Consider the following 16190-nt stretch of genomic DNA (forward strand, 5'->3'; position numbering starts at 1 on the left):
TGTTGTCGGGTTGACTGTCTGGGGAATTGAGAGGCAGGTAAAGCAAGCGCTCACTCACACTCCGTCGCCGCGCGCTTGTCCTAGGAACCTTCTTTTCGTTCCCGTTCCTACTCGTCTGGCCGTTCTTCAGTGGGCTCACTCTGCCAAGTTAGCCGGCCACCCTGGCGTTCGGGGTACGCTTGCTTCCATTCGCCAGCGTTTTTGGTGGCCCACCCGGGAGCATGACACGCGTCGTTTCGTGGCTGCTTGTTCGGTCTGCGCGCAGACTAAGTCCGGTAACTCCCCTCCTGCCGGCCGTCTCAGGCCGCTTCCCATTCCCTCTCGACCGTGGTCTCACATCGCCTTAGATTTTGTCACCGGACTGCCTTCGTCAGCGGGGAAGACTGTTATTCTTACGGTTGTCGATAGGTTCTCTAAGGCGGCTCATTTCATTCCCCTTGCTAAGCTTCCTTCTGCTAAAGAGACGGCACAAATCATCATCGAGAATGTTTTCAGAATTCATGGCCTTCCGTCAGACGTCGTTTCGGACAGAGGTCCGCAATTCACGTCTCAATTTTGGAGGGAGTTTTGCCGTTTGCTTGGGGCTTCCGTCAGTCTCTCTTCCGGCTTTCACCCCCAGTCTAACGGTCAAGCAGAACGGGCCAATCAGACTATTGGTCGCATCTTACGCAGTCTTTCTTTTCGCAACCCTGCGTCTTGGTCAGAACAGCTCCCCTGGGCAGAATACGCCCACAACTCGCTTCCTTCGTCTGCGACCGGGCTATCTCCTTTTCAGAGTAGCCTCGGGTACCAGCCTCCGCTGTTCTCATCTCAGTTCGCCGAGTCCAGCGTCCCCTCCGCTCAGGCTTTTGTCCAACGTTGCGAGCGCACCTGGAAGAGGGTCAGGTCTGCACTTTGCCGTTATAGGACGCAGACTGTGAGGGCTGCTAATAAGCGTAGAACTAAGAGTCCTAGATATTGTCGCGGTCAGAGAGTTTGGCTCTCCACTCAGAACCTTCCCCTTAAGACAGCTTCTCGCAAGTTGACCCCGCGGTTCATTGGTCCGTTCCGTATTTCTCGGGTCATTAATCCTGTCGCAGTTCGACTTCTTCTTCCGCGATACCTTCGTCGCGTCCACCCGGTCTTCCATGTCTCCTGTATTAAGCCCGTTCTTCGCGCCCCCGCTCGTCTTCCCCCCCCCCCCCCATCCTTGTCGAGGGCGCACCCATCTACAGGGTCCGCAGGATTTTGGACATGCGTCCTCGGGGCCGTGGTCACCAGTACCTCGTTGATTGGGAGGGGTACGGTCCTGAGGAGAGGAGTTGGGTTCCCTCTCGGGACGTGCTGGACCGTGCGCAGATCGAGGATTTCCTCCGTTGCCGCCAGGTTTCCTCCTCGAGTGCGCCAGGAGGTGCTCGGTGAGTGGGGGGGTACTGTCATGTATTGTCATGTTGTGTCTTTCTGTCCTGTCCTTTCACCCTGTCTCCCTCTGCTGGTCGTATTAGGTTACCTTTTCTCCCCCGCTTTCCCCCAGCTGTTCCTTGTCTCCTCTTGACTACCTCGTCACCCCTTCTCCCACCTGTTCCCCTTTTCCCTCTGATTAGTCCCCTATATCTCTCTCTGTTTTTGTTCCTGTCCTTGTCGGATTCTTGTTTGTTGTGTTTCATGCCTGAACCAGACTATCGTCATGTTTGCTGTAACCTTGTCCTGTCCTGTCGGAATCTGCCGGTCTATCTGAGCCTACCTATGTTTGGTTATTAAAGAAGCTCTGTTTAAGTTAGTTCGCTTTTGGGTCCTCATTCACTCACCGTAACACCTATATCTGTCACTCCACTTGGTTCTTTCCTCCGGTGTTATTGACTCTGTTTCATGTCGGTGCGTTGTTTGTGTTTCGTGTTTATGTTGAAGGAATTCTAAATTCCTCTGTTTTAATTCCCAATCAAAATGAAACACTCTGTCAATGCATTAAGGGTTTGTAAGACGCTTATTTTATAAGAATGGACAGAGTGTTTAATTTTGATTGGGAATTAAAACGGAGGAATTTAGAATTCCTTCAACAATTGGTCCTTCGAAGCCGGGATCTAAAAATCCGTCCCTGCCATCTGGAGGTCGTACGCCGGGAAAAAACGTGCACGTTAATAAAAAAATTAATAAAAAAAGAACCAAAAAAAAGACCTGGCTTCTGGATTGAAGTTAAAAACAGTCCCGGTGTGTTAACCCAGATGACAAGGAGGTGACAGATCAAAACGAACAGTGCTTTTCCCAGTCGGCAGCAGGTCAGTAGCCTTTATTCTCGATTCTGGGGGGATTTGAGTTCTTTGATGTTCTAAAATTTCCAGAATTTATCAATAATGGGAGCTTTGCTATTCCCACAGGGTTTTGTATGACCAACATACACTGGGTTTTGTATAACCGATATACACTGAGCAGGTTCGAAAATAACCTGTGGTAATGTGCACTACCGTAAATAAACTAAACTTAATCATGAGAGGCACATCCGCCCGAGATTAAGACGGGATATTGATTAAGTGCTGGGGGATAGGACGGTGATCTTGTGCAAATACTGGGAGTGGGGAGACAGGTGTTGGGGAGTAATCAGAATTGGTTGGTAACATAGGTAAGATGTTTTATATTCATCATATGTTTGTAAGTTACTTCTCATCAGAATGTTATTTTTGTATAATACTGTGGCGGGGTTGCAGTATCTGTTCTATGTCAAGACTAAGTTACTTGGTCCGGAGAGAGGGGAGAGGTCAAGCGTGTATCTCTTGGCTCCACAATGTCTGTGTGCCAGTCAGTGTGTCTCTGATCTTGTCAAGATAGGATGGATTTGATATATGCCTGTTGATATGGAGGATTTGTTTATGGTTCTGAGTTTGAGAAGAGAGCATAGTTTAGGAGACAAAGCTGGACGATAAATTATGCCTATGCTGTCTCACTATGTGTGTCTTTGCTATAAAGGATCTCAGTTGCAATGTGTGAGGGACTCTCAGAGAATTCATTGATATACACTGAATTGATCTGAGAGTCACAGGGTTGTGATAGAGCTCATATAATTAAAGATGGACTTTGTGATAACTAACTCTGACTTGTGTGTGGTTTGCTCTCATGATTTGGTAAATAGAGGAAATTTCCATGACATTTGGCGATGAGGAGGAGGGGACCCAGAGTTACCTCTGCTGCAGAGGATAAGTTCATTCGAGTTAACTTCACCTCAGATTGCAGCCCAAATAAATACTTCAAAGTTCAAGTAACAGACACATCTGAAAATCACCTGTTCAGAGGAGACTGCGTGAATTAGGCCTTCATGAAGATTTACCACTACTAAAGGACACCAATAATATGAAGAAGAGACTTGCTTGGGCCAAGAAACACACACAATGGACAGTAAACTGGTGGAAATCTGTCCTTTGGTCTGATGAGTTAAAATTTGAGATTTTTGGTTGTAACCGCCGTGTCTTTGTGAGATGCAGAGTAGGTGAACGGGTGATCTCTGCATGTGTGGTTCCCACCGTGAAGCATTTAGGAGGTGGTGTGGGGGTGTTTTGCTGGTGACACTGATTTATTTCGAATTCAAGGCACACTTAACCAGCATGGCTACCACAGCATTCTGCAGCGATACGCCATCCCATCTGGTTTGGGCTTAGTGGAACTATCATTTGTTTTTCAACAGGACAATGACCCAAAACATCTCCAGTCTATGTACGGGCTATTTGACCAAGAAGGGCCCTGGTCTACCCAATCGACCGACCTCAACCCAATTGAGATGGTTTGGGATGAGCTGGACCGCAGAGTGAAGAAAAAGCAGTCAACAAATGCTCAGCATATGTGGGAACTCCTTCAAGATAGTTGGAAAAGCATTCCTAAATGATAGATAACTATCTGCTGCCTGCATCCTAACTATTGTATTAAGTTATTTAGCACTATTTATCCATTATCACTCTGTCAGGAACTGCAGAGAAAATCCAATATAGGAGAGCCTACTTTCCTAGAGTTTAGGAGGAACTGCATCAAGGGTATTTCAAACATCCTACAGAAAGTGCAGGACAAGAGCCCCCTGAAATACCCCACCGGGAGACAGATGGCGGGTTTGGACCCCACTCTCATGTATTCTGACCCAGACTGTACCAGGGAAGGATGAGCAGTCTTGTCCAGAAGATTCTGGAAAATGTTTTGTTCCCGATTATTACCAAATGTATACACAATTATAACTTGTATGTCGAAGAAGCCTATCTGATGTAATATAATGACTAATTTTCACTTATTTCCTTTAATCTGTTTTGTTTCAGGTGACGTGATTACCCAACCGTTTGGGAACTTCCTATCCCGAGGCCAAAAGTGAGCACTTCCTCTCTTTCCGGCCCACAGAGACGAGGCTGGATGTGTTCCTGCATGGCTTCCCATGGGCAAGCAACCACCGAGAGGCATCTCCATCAAGAAGGAGTTGGAAACCTGTAACATGCAGGAAGGCCCAGTCATCGCCCAGAGACTGGTGTGTGATTATGTCATTGGGGGTGTCAAGGTCCCACTCACCAAGGAGCTGCTGACCTCTGCTGGATCAGCAAGGTCAAAATACAGAGCACACCTGGACCAGGAGAAGAGGAAGAATGAAAGTGCTCTACAAGGTCAGAAGAAAAAGTCTGCAGAGGACCACAGATTTTTTAAGTAACCTTTATTTATCTAGGCAAGTCAATTAAGAACAATTCTCATTTTCAATGACAGCCTACCAGGGATGACAGCCTACCAGGGAACAGGGGGTTAACAGCCTTGTTCAGATGTTTACCTTGTCAGCTTGGGGATTCGATTCAGCAACCTTTCAGTTATTGGCCCAACACTCTAACCACTAGGTTACCTGCCACCCCAAAGATGAGATGGAAAAAAATAACTCTGCTGAAGGTATCTGACAGCCTGGAGAAGAATGCGGACAAATTTGCAGAGCAAGCAGAGTGCAAATCCGGCACCTTGATGGATCAGCTCATCACCAGGTCCAACACTCTCAGGAGGAGATAATGTGTGAATTAGACAGAGTTGGAGAGTAAGGCCACAGAACTAAGACACATGCCATGATAAAAGAGAGAAAGAGGAGGGCAAGTCAGTGAGGCCCTATGTTTTTTCCCTTCATTTTGAGTGTTGGTGAAATTACAGTTGTCCCAGGACTGGTATTTGAGAGAATGCCAAGAGATTGCAAAGCTGTCATCAAGGCAAAGGGTGGCTACTTTGAAGATGTCACACCCTGACCATAGTTTGCTTTGTATGTTTCTATGTTTTGGTTGGTCAGGGTGTGAGCTGGGTGGGCATGCTATGTTACATGTCTAGTTTGTCTAGTTCTATGTTTGGCCTGATATGGTTCTCAATCAGAGGCAGGTGTTCGTCATTGTCTCTGATTGGGAACCATATTGAGGTAGCCTGTTTGGTGTTGGGTTTTGTGGGTGATTATCCTTAGTGTCCTTAGTGTCCTTTTTCTGTTGTGTATATGTGCACCAGTATTAGGCTGTTTCGGTTTTCGTTACGTTTATTGTTTTGTAGTTTTTGTATTGGATTCGTGTTGCTTCAGTTTCATTAAACATGGATCGCAATAGCCACGCCGCATTTTGGTCTGACTCTCTTTCACACCTAGAAAACCGTGACAGAATCACCCACCACAACAGGACCAAGCGGCGTGGTAACAGGCAACAGCAGCTGCAGGAGCAGCGTGACAAGAATTTCTGGACTTGGGAGGAAATCCTCGACGGGAGAGGACCCTGGGCTAAACCAGGGGAGTGTAGCCGCCCCAAGGTGCAGCAAGAGAAGGAATGGACATGGGAGGACGAACTGGACGGTGGAGGACCCTGGGCTCAGCCAGGAGAATATCGCCGCCCCAAAGAAGAACTGGAGGCGGCGAAAGTGGAGAGGTGCTGGTATGAGGAGGCAGCACGGCGACGCAGATGGAAGCCTGAGAGTCAGCCCCAAAAATGTATTGGGTCCGGTCTCTCTAGCCCCCCGGTAAGCACAGGGAGTTTGCGCAGGTCTCCTACCTGGCGTAGCCATACTCCCTGTGCTTACCGGGGGGCTAGAGAGACCGGACAGGCACCGTGTTATGCTGTGGTGCGCACGGTGTCTCCAGTGCGGGTGCATAGCCCGGTGCGGTACATTCCTGCTCCACGTATAGGCCGGGCTAGAGTGAGCGTTGAGCCAAGTGCCATGAAGCCGGCTCTACGCATCTGGTCCCCAGTGCGTCTCCTTGGGCCGGCTTATATGGCACCAGCCTTGCGCACGGTGTCTCCGGTTCGCCTGCATAGCCCAGTGCGGGCTATTCCACCTCGCCGCACTGGCAGGGCGACCGGGACCATTCAACCGGGTAAGGTTGGGCAGGCTCGGTGCTCAAGAGCTCCAGTGCGCCTGCACGGTCCGGTCTACCCAGTACCACCTCCACACCCCAGCCCTCCAGTACTCCAGTAGCAGCTCCCCGCACCAGGCTTCCTGTGCGTGTTCTCGGCCCAGTACCACCAGTGCCAGCACCACGCATCAGGCCTACAGTGCGCCTCGCCTGTCCAGCGCTGCCGGAGCCTTCCTCCTCTCCAGCGCTGTCGGAGTCTCCCGCCTGTTTAGCGCTGCCAGAGCTTTCCGCCTCAACAGCGCTGCCGGAGTCTCCCGCCTGTTCAGAACTGGCAGTCTGCATGGAGCTGCCAGTCTGCATAGAGCTGCCAGTCTGCATAGAGCTGCCAGTCTGCAAGGAGCTGCCAGTCTGCAAGGAGCTGCCAGTCTGCAAGGAGCCGCCAGAGCTGCCAGTCTGCAAGGAGCCGCCAGAGCTGCCAGTCTGCAAGGAGCCGCCAGTCTGCAAGGAGCCGCCAGTCTGCATGGAGCCGCCAGGGCCGCCAGTCTGCATGGAGCCGCCAGGGCCGCCAGTCTGCATGGAGCCGCCAGGGCCGCCAGTCAGCATGGAGCAGCCAGAGTCGCCAGTCAGCATGGAGCAGTCAGTCAGCAAGGAGCCGCCAGAGCTGCCAGTCTGCAAGGAGCCGCCAGAGCTGCCAGTCTGCAAGGAGCCGCCAGTCTGCAAGGAGCCGCCAGTCTGCATGGAGCCGCCAGGGCTGCCAGTCTGCATGGAGCCGCCAGGGCCGCCAGTCTGCATGGAGCCGCCAGGGCCGCCAGTCTGCATGGAGCCGCCAGGGCCGCCAGTCTGCATGGAGCCGCCAGGGCCGCCAGTCAGCATGGAGCAGCCAGAGTCGCCAGTCAGCATGGAGCAGTCAGTCAGCATGGAGCAGCCAGAGCAGCCAGTCAGCATGGAGCTTTCAGATCTGCCAGACTCTTCCAGATCTGCCAGTCAGCCAGACTCTTCCAGATCTGCCAGTCAGCCAGACTCTTCCAGATCTGCCAGTCAACCAGGGGCCGCCAGTCAGCCAGGAGCAGCTGCCCCTCTGTCCCGAGCTGCCGCCCCTCTGTCCCGAGCTGCCGCCCCTCTGTCCCGAGCTGCCGCCCCTCTGTCCCGAGCTGCCGCCCCTCTGTCCCGAGCTGCCGCCCCTCTGTCCATTGAGAAGAGTTGCCATGGTGAGGAGGCCACGGAAGCGGACAAGGTGGGGGACTAGGACTACGGTGAAGTGGGGGCCACGTCCAGCACCAGAGCCGCCACCGCGGACAGATGCCCACCCAGACCCTCCCCTATAGGTTCAGGTTTTGCGGCCGGAGTCCGCACCTTGGGGGGGGGGGGGGGGGTACTGTCACACCCTGACCATAGTTTACTTTGTATATTTCTATGTTTTGGTTGGTCAGGGTGTGAGCTGGGTGGGCATTCTATGTTACATGTCTAGTTTGTCTAGTTCTATGTTTGGCCTGATATGGTTCTCAATCAGAGGCAGGTGTTCGTCATTGTCTCTGATTGGGAACCATATTGAGGTAGCCTGTTTGGTGTTGGGTTTTGTGGGTGATTGTCCTTAGTGTCCTTATGTCCTTTTTCTGTTGTGTATATGTGCACCAGTATTAGGCTGTTTGGTGTTGGGTTTTGTGGGTGATTGTCCTTAGTGTCCTTAGTGTCCTTTTTCTGTTGTGTATATGTGCACCAGTATTAGGCTGTTTCGGTTTTCGTTACATTTATTGTTTTGTAGTTTTTGTATTGGATTCGTGTTGCTTCAGTTTCATTAAACATGGATCGCAATAGCCACGCCGCATTTTGGTCTGACTCTCTTTCACACCTAGAAAACCGTGACAGAAGAATCTCAAATATATTTTGATTTGTTTAACATTATTTGGGTTACATTAATCTATATGTGATATTTCATAGTTTTGATGTCTTCACTATTATACTACAATGTAGAAAATAGTAAAAATATAGAAACCCTGGAATGAGTAGGTGTGTCCATATTTTGATTGATACTGTATGTACATAGCTTCCTCAATTACAGTGGGGCAAAAAAGTATTTAGTCAGCCACCAATTGTGCAAGCTCTCCCACTTAAAAAGATGAGAGAGGCCTATAATTTTCATCATAGGTACACTTCAATTATGAGAGACAAAATTAGAAAAAAAATCCAGAAAATCACATTGTAGGATTTTTAATGAATTTATTTGCAAATTATGGTGGAAAATAAGTATTTGGTCACCTACAAACAAGCAAGATTTCTGGCTCTCACAGACCTGTAACTTCTTCTTTGAGTTTGAGTTTATTTTTTATTTTTACAGGGACAGTGCACATTAATCAACGTTTCAGTAAAAGTGCCGGTTTTAGCCAGCCGGCTAATTTTCAACCGCAGTCCCTGGGCAGGTTATTAAAAACAATTACAATATAGACAATAGCAGCATAGAACAAGCAAGACATAGCATACAGACAGAGCAACATAGGACAAGCAAGACATAGCATACAGACAGAGCAACATAGGACAAGCAAGACGCAGCATACAGACAGAGCAACAAAACAAAAAGCAGCAAGACAAAATTCATAAAAGCAACAAAGTGTTTCCACACCTCACAAGCTACAGACAACATGGAAAGCGGCAACACACAGCTAGGGACCATGTTCACAAATCTGATTGACCTTTAGCCATGTCTTCAAGCATTTTGTGAAAGTGTGATATGTGGTGCAGTTATGTGTGTCTGATGGCAGTGTATTCCAGACATGGGAAGCTCTCACAGAGAATGCAGATTTACTAAAGGTGCTTTTCCTTAGGGGAACTATACAGTCACCTCTCATGGCAGACCTTGTGGATCTGCTGCCATATGTCTGGGTTTTCTGTTTAACAAAAATATTGAGTGGAAGGGGAGCCAGGCCATTAAGGATCTTGAATACAAGACATGCGTCGGTGTATTGCACAAGATTTTCCCAACTCAAGAGCTCATGCTTTCTAAGGATGTGACAATGATGATGGCTATTGGGCTTCCTATCAAGCACTTTGAGAGCCTGTTTGTAGACAGACTGAATAGGTTTTAATGTTGTACAGCAAGCTTGGGCCCAACTAGTCAAGCAGTATGTTAAGTGGGGGAGTATCATAGATTTGAAGTACAGTTTTGCTACCTCTGTAGTCAAACAATTTCGTATAAATCGGAAATTAGCTAGGTTGAATTTGGTTATTTGAATTACCTTTTTCACATGCTTTTTAAAAGAGAGGTTGGAATCAAGTATGATGCCAAGGTACTTAAAATCGGTACTCTTAAATACTTTAAGAGGCTCCTCTGTCCTCCACTCGTTACCTGTATTAATGGCACCTGTTTGAACTTGTTATCAGTATAAAAGACACCTGTCCACAACCTCAAACAGTCACACTCCAAACTCCACTATGGCCAAGACCAAAGACCTGTCAAAGGTCGTAGAAAATTGTAGACCTGCACCAGGCTGGGAAGACTGAATCTGCAATAGGTAAGCAGCTTGGTTTGAAGAAATCAACTGTGGGAGCAATTATTAGGAAATGGAAGACATACAAGACCACTGATAATCTCCCTCAATCTGGGGCTCCACGCAAGATCTCACCCCGTGGGGTAAAAATGATCACAAGAACAGTGAGCAAAAATCCCAGAACCACACGGGGGGACCTAGTGAATGACCTGCAGAGAGCTGGGACCAAAGTAACAAAGCCTACCATCAGTAACACATTAAGCCGCCAGGGACTCAAATCCTGCAGTGCCAGACGTGTCCCCCTGCTTAAGCCAGTACATGTCCTGGCCTGTCTGAAGTTTGCTAGAGAGCATTTGGATGATCCAGAAGAAGATTGGGAGAATGTCATATGGTCAGATGAAACCAAAATATAACTTTTTGGTAAATACTCAACTCGTCGTGTTTGGAGGACAAAGAATGCTGAGTTGCATCCAAAGAACACCATACCTACTGTGAAGCATGGGGGTGGAAACATCATGCTTTGGGGCTGTTTTTCTGCAAAGGGACCAGGACGACTGATCCGTGTAAAGAAAAGAATGAATGGGGCCATGTATCGTGAGATTTTGAGTGAAAACCTCCTTCCATCAGCAAGGGCATTGAAGATGAAACGTGGCTGGGTCTTTCAGCATGACAATGATCCCAAACACACCGCCCGGGCAACGAAGGAGTGGCTTCGTAAGAAGCATTTCAAGGTCCTGGAGTGGCCTAGCCAGTCTCCAGATCTCAACCCCATAGAAAATCTTTGGAGGGAGTTGAAAGTCCATGTTGCCCAGCAACAGCCCCAAAACATCACTGCTCTAGAGGAGATCTGCATGGAGGAATGGGCCAAAATACCAGCAACAGTGTGTGAAAACCTTGTGAAGACTTACAGAAAACGTTTGACCTCTGTCGTTGCCAACAAAGGGTATATAACAAAAAATTTAGATAAACTTTTGTTATTGACAAAATACTTATTTTCCACCATAATTTGCAAATAAATTCATTAAAAATCCTACAATGTGATTTTCTGGATTTTTTTCTCATTTTGTCTGTCATAATTGAAATGTACCTATGATGAAAATTACAGGCCTCTCTCATCTTTTTAAGTGGGAGAACGTGCACAATTGGTGGCTGACTAAGTACTTTTTTGTCCCACTGTACCTCATACTGTACATCGACTTGGTACTGGTACTCCCTGTATGTACTGTAGCTATGTTATTTTGACTCGTTATTGTTACTCTTTATTCATTTTGTATTTATTCCTCGTGTCACTATTTCAATGTTGTTGTTTTTTATATTGAACTCTGCATTAGACCCAAGCCAACCCCTGTACTCGGCCTTGGAGCTACTACCCTATGGGCGCAGGTATAGGGCACCCCTCAGCAGCAAAAACAGAACTAGACAATCATTTGTGCCAGGTGTGAAATCCCTCCTAAAAAACTCGGGCTAATGTTCCTATTGACTCAATAAGGCCAGCAGGCTAGTCTTTAAAAAATAATGTTTTATTGGTATGTAACTGTTATGAAAGTTATATTATCAATTTTGTTTTGTATTTAAACGCCACTTTAAGCGTGTACATGACACTGCAACAAAACTTCCAGCTGTAATCGCAGCAAAAGGTGGAGCTACAAAGTATTAACTTAAGGGGGCTGAATAATTTTGCACGCCCAATTTTTCCGTTTTTGATTTGTTAAAAAAGTTTGAAATATCCAATAAATGTCGTTCCACTTCATGATTGTGTCCCACTTGTTGTTGATTCTTCACAAAAAAAATCAGTTTTATATCTTTATGTTTGAAGCCTGAAATGTGGCAAAAGGTCGCAAAGTTCAAGGGGGCCGAATACTTTCGCAAGGCACTGTACATGACAATAAGCAAGATGGGATGTTAATTGCTTAATTAACTCAGGAACCACACCTGTGTGGAAGCAGCTGCTTTCAACATACTTTGTATCCCTCATTTACACAAGTATTTCCTTTATTTTGGCAGTTACCCGTGTGTATGAAAATACCCTCAAATAAAAGGTGACATTCTGTACTTAAATCCAAAATGCTGGAGTATAGAACCATGTTTAAAATATGTAGCTTCACTGTCCAAATAAATCTGGAGGAGAGTTTATGTGTCTCAATTAACACATTATTGAACTGCAGCTATTACTAAATAGAGGGCATTTCATTTTAACCGAATGCTGAGCAACACTGAATAAGAATGAACAGAACAGCTCATCCATTCATCCTGTGGCTGTGCTATTAATTTAGTCATCTCGGCCCCGGAGTGCTTTACTGTTCCAGGAACCCTACTCGCATTACATCAACTGTTCTGTTTGTATACTCTGGGGAAAGTCACTAGTGACATACTTAAGTGATAATGCCCTCAAAGGCGGTGTTTTGAGGATATATTGGCACGGGTGTTGTTAGGCCTGAGATGAAGTCGAGGGTCGCCAAACCGTGCCAATATATCCTCCAAACACCGCCTTTGAGGGCATTATCACTTTGTTACAACGGGTTACCAACATATTCAAATAATGATTGACAGATGGTCATTAAAAACATTATTTTGATGAATTAATTCATACTATTTCATCCTTCCAGAAGATATAGTCCCGAAACAAATCTAGGGTTGCTACCCAAGCCGGCTAGTTGTTTGTTCTATTTGTTCGGTTGCCAGAGACGCGACCTAGTCGTTCAGTCTTTTTGTTCTGTATCTATGGACGCGACTTAGTTGTTCATTCAAAATGTTCCATTGCCATTCTGGCTGGCAATGTTCTTATCCCTTGCTAGCCAACTACGGCTAACTTACAGTCACGTCAAACAGTGCAGACAGAATAACAACAGTAGCTGCATTTGTTTCCTAGTGACATTTATTTGGATGCATCCATAACAATGAGCTAATGAGGCACGATTTCGCCTGGCATAGAAAATGTGCTCTCTCACTAGGACAGTGTTGTTCAGAGGAGCTAGCCAACAACACAGCTAACACAATGAATTCAAACTGAAGCTGGAAAGACTGCAAACTAGCTGCACATGTTTCGTTTGACATTTTTTCAATTGACATTTCTTTGTATATATCCATAAAAATGATGCCAGCTGATTCATGATTTCGACTGACTGAGAAACACTGCCTGCTTCTCTCTCTCATCCTGACTCCCGACCCCTACACGTGCATTACTATGGGACACTTGGAGATCAAATTTGAATATTGAAACAATGTTACAAATGTCGGAGAGCCAGACAACAAAGTTTATACAAATCTCCGCTGTTGAAAACTAATGTTATTCTGAAAGAAATGTGAGATCATGTCTCGATGCTTTTTATAGTGGAGATCAAGTTAATCTCAGCCTGCCTAGGCTGGTGAAACAGTGGATTGGGCAGTCAGATGGAACAAAGTACATAGGCATTTTAACGTCATAGATTTAGCAGGTGGTAACTTGTGAAATAGACACCGGCTGGAATGCACTTTCAACCAATCAGCATTCAGGATTAGACCCACCTGTTGTATAATGAATAATATCAACTAAGAGACACCCTGGCCGATTCCAGATCATATCTGTTGTTTGCAGTCCTGCAAAGGGAATAAGCATACCACTTTTTTACAAGGTGTTATAGAGAACAAGCCACATTTATAAGGCTATCTAGCCTTTCCAATTTCCATAAGCATTGTTTTTAGCTTTGAGTTTTTGTTATTCAGCCTTAGGTTCTCTTTTCAGAACTCTGGACAGTTCCCTGCAACATTATTCTGTCTACTCTCTGGTTTACGTAAATTAGTTTTCAGAACCACCGACGGCTCTCCAAGTCAGTCAGAATCCAAAAGTCCTTATTACCTTTTATTACCATTTTAATATACACGAGTATACAAAACATTAAGAACACCTGCTCTTTCTATGACATCGACTGACTAGGTGAGTCCAGGTGAAAGCTATGATCCCTTATTGATGTCACTTGTTAAAGCCACTTCAATCAGAGTAGATGACGGGGAGGAGACAGGTTAAAGGACTTTTAAGCCTTGAGACAAGTGAGACATGGATGTGTATGTGTGCCATTCAGAGGGTGAATGGGATAAGACAATCGAAGTGCCCTTGAACAGGGTATGGTTGTAGGTGCCATGTGCACCGGTTTGTGTCAAGAACTGCAGCGCTGCTGGATTTTTCAACCTCAACAGCTTCCCTTGTGTATCAAGAATGGTCCACCATGCAACTCAAGGTGTTCCTAATGTTTGGTATACTCCATGTATTAGCACAACAGCTTTAGTTAAATCAAGACTTTTACCTGAAAAAACACTTGGAATCTTGGACAAAAAACTTTTCACAGTGCGGATAGGAATTCCATTCTTCTCATCCTGCATGCGTGCTATTACGTCCTCCATCTGGAAGAAATGAGAGAAGACATTATTTAAGATAACATAGGATTATTATTGTCTGGAGGAGAGACTGAGGAAAGAGGCTGAAGTGAGGGAGTGGTGGTGTCTTACTGAGTTCTGAATGGCCTCTGTGACACAGATCTGAGTTGGATATTTGCAGCAGAGACACTTCTCTTATCAATGTCAGTCTATGTTATTGGATTAGTGCTAATCTTACAGCAAAGTTTCTGCCTAATGTTTCCCTATCCCGCGTGTCTTAAAACAAACAGGACAGAACTAAATGTCACATCTCAGGTACATTTAAAAGGGCACTGTGATGAATAAAATCACACCTTTGAGCTAAAACCTAAAAGAAATGTGACATCAAATCAAAGTTTATTTGTCATGTGCGCCGAATACAACAGGTGTAGACCTTACAATGAAATGCTTACTTACAGGCTCTAATCAACAGTGCAATTTGTAAGTTAAAAAAAGGTATTAGATAAGTAAAGAAATAAAAACAGTTAAAAAATACAGTGAAAAATAACAGTAGCGAGGCATTATACAGCACCGGTTAGTCGAGCTGATTGAGGTAGTATGTACATGTAGGCATAGTTAATGTGACTATGCATATATGATTAACAGAGATTAGCAGTAGCGTAAAAGAAGGGTTGGCGGGTGGTGGGTGGTGGGACACAATGCAGATAGTCCGGGTAGCCAATGTGCAGCGGCACCGGTTGGTCGGGCTAATTGAGGTAGTATGTACATGAATATATAGTTAAAGTGACTACACATATATGATAAACAGAGAATGGCAGCAGAGTAAAAGAGGGGTTGGGAGGGAGGCACACAAGGCAAATAGTCCGGGTAGCCATTTGATTACCTGTTCAGGAGTCTTATGGCTTGGGGGTAAAAACTGTTGAGAAGCCTTTTGGTCCTAGACTTGGAACTCCGGTACCACTTGCCATGCGGTAAAAGAAAGAACAGTCTATGACTGGGGGTGGCTGGGGTCTTTGACAATTTTTATGGCCTTCCTCTGATACCGCCTGGTTGTAGAGGTCCTGGATGGCAGGCAGCTTAGCCCCAGTGATGTACTGGGCCATACGCACTACCCTCTATAGTGCCTTGCGGTCGGAGGCCGAGCAGTTGCCGTACCAGGCAGTGATGCAACCAGTCAGGATGCTCTCGATGATGCATCTGTAGAACCTTTTGAGGATCTGAGGACCCATGCCAAATCTTTTTAGTTTCCTGAGGTAGAATAGGCTTTGTCGTGCCCTCTTCACAACTGTCTTGGTGTGTTTGGACATGACAACCTGGCTCAAAACAGACATGTCACAGAAAGACAGATCTGCATTACAACTCTCCAGGACAGGAGCACTGCTCTGCACCATGGCTCAGCTGCCCTGGCAGATGGCCCTATTTCCAGGAACAGACAGGACGGAGTGGAGCAGAGCGTGGCCCGTATTTGTCTGCCTTCACGGATGGATGCCAAGAGATATCTCAAACCAGCCCTGTGGCATGAATAAATACATGCTAACAATGTGACACACACACAGTGCAAGGCCTGCTGCTCTCTTTCTGCTACATAGACTACAATGCACTGCCCATATACTGTATCATATTGAATAGTAATTGGGAACCATTAAGGTTTATTGGTTAGTGTTGGTTACAAAAGCTCATTTTCTATCCTGCATTTTGCTAATCTGACTGGCTTCCCTGTGCCTCATCAACTTTCGCCCTAAGTCTGTACAATATCTTGACAACTACACTAATATCTTGACAACTACATTTTATTCTGGCAGCTGTGCTCTGGAAGGGATTGTGTAGGTAACATAACCATAAAACTGTTTTCTATGGTAATTTGCAAAAATGCTGTTAGCCTGAGTACTCTTAGCCTGAGTTTAATTTTTTTTATTTGACCAGGCAAGTCAGTTAAGAACTAATTCTTATTTTCAATGACGGCCTAGGAACAGTGGGTTAACTGCCTGTTCAGGGGCAGAACGACAGATTTGTACCTTGTCAGCTTGGGGGTTTGAACTTGCAACCTTCCGGTTACTAGTCCA

At 46.1% G+C, this 16190-nt stretch overlaps 1 protein-coding gene across 3 annotated transcripts in view; it reads right to left on the reverse strand.

Moving 5' to 3' along the window:
- The window catches only part of LOC110502525 (regulator of G-protein signaling 7), a 123334-nt gene that overhangs the window by 39201 nt on the left and 67943 nt on the right, over positions 1 to 16190 (reverse strand). The window contains exons 3-4 of one of the 3 annotated variants that reach the window (XM_021580599.2): positions 14058 to 14154; positions 13282 to 13353 (exon numbers count right to left, since the gene is read on the reverse strand). The exons of 1 other annotated variant lie outside the window; for it this stretch is intronic. In XM_021580599.2, the coding sequence (XP_021436274.1) occupies positions 13282 to 13353; positions 14058 to 14154 (169 nt within the window). The remainder of the gene's footprint in view (positions 1 to 13281; positions 13354 to 14057; positions 14155 to 16190) is intronic. One more of the 3 variants, XM_021580600.2, reaches the window with a different exon arrangement.

This window comes from Oncorhynchus mykiss, chromosome 23 (genome assembly GCF_013265735.2).
Source record: "Oncorhynchus mykiss isolate Arlee chromosome 23, USDA_OmykA_1.1, whole genome shotgun sequence".
NCBI classification, from domain to species: Eukaryota; Metazoa; Chordata; class Actinopteri; order Salmoniformes; family Salmonidae; genus Oncorhynchus; species Oncorhynchus mykiss.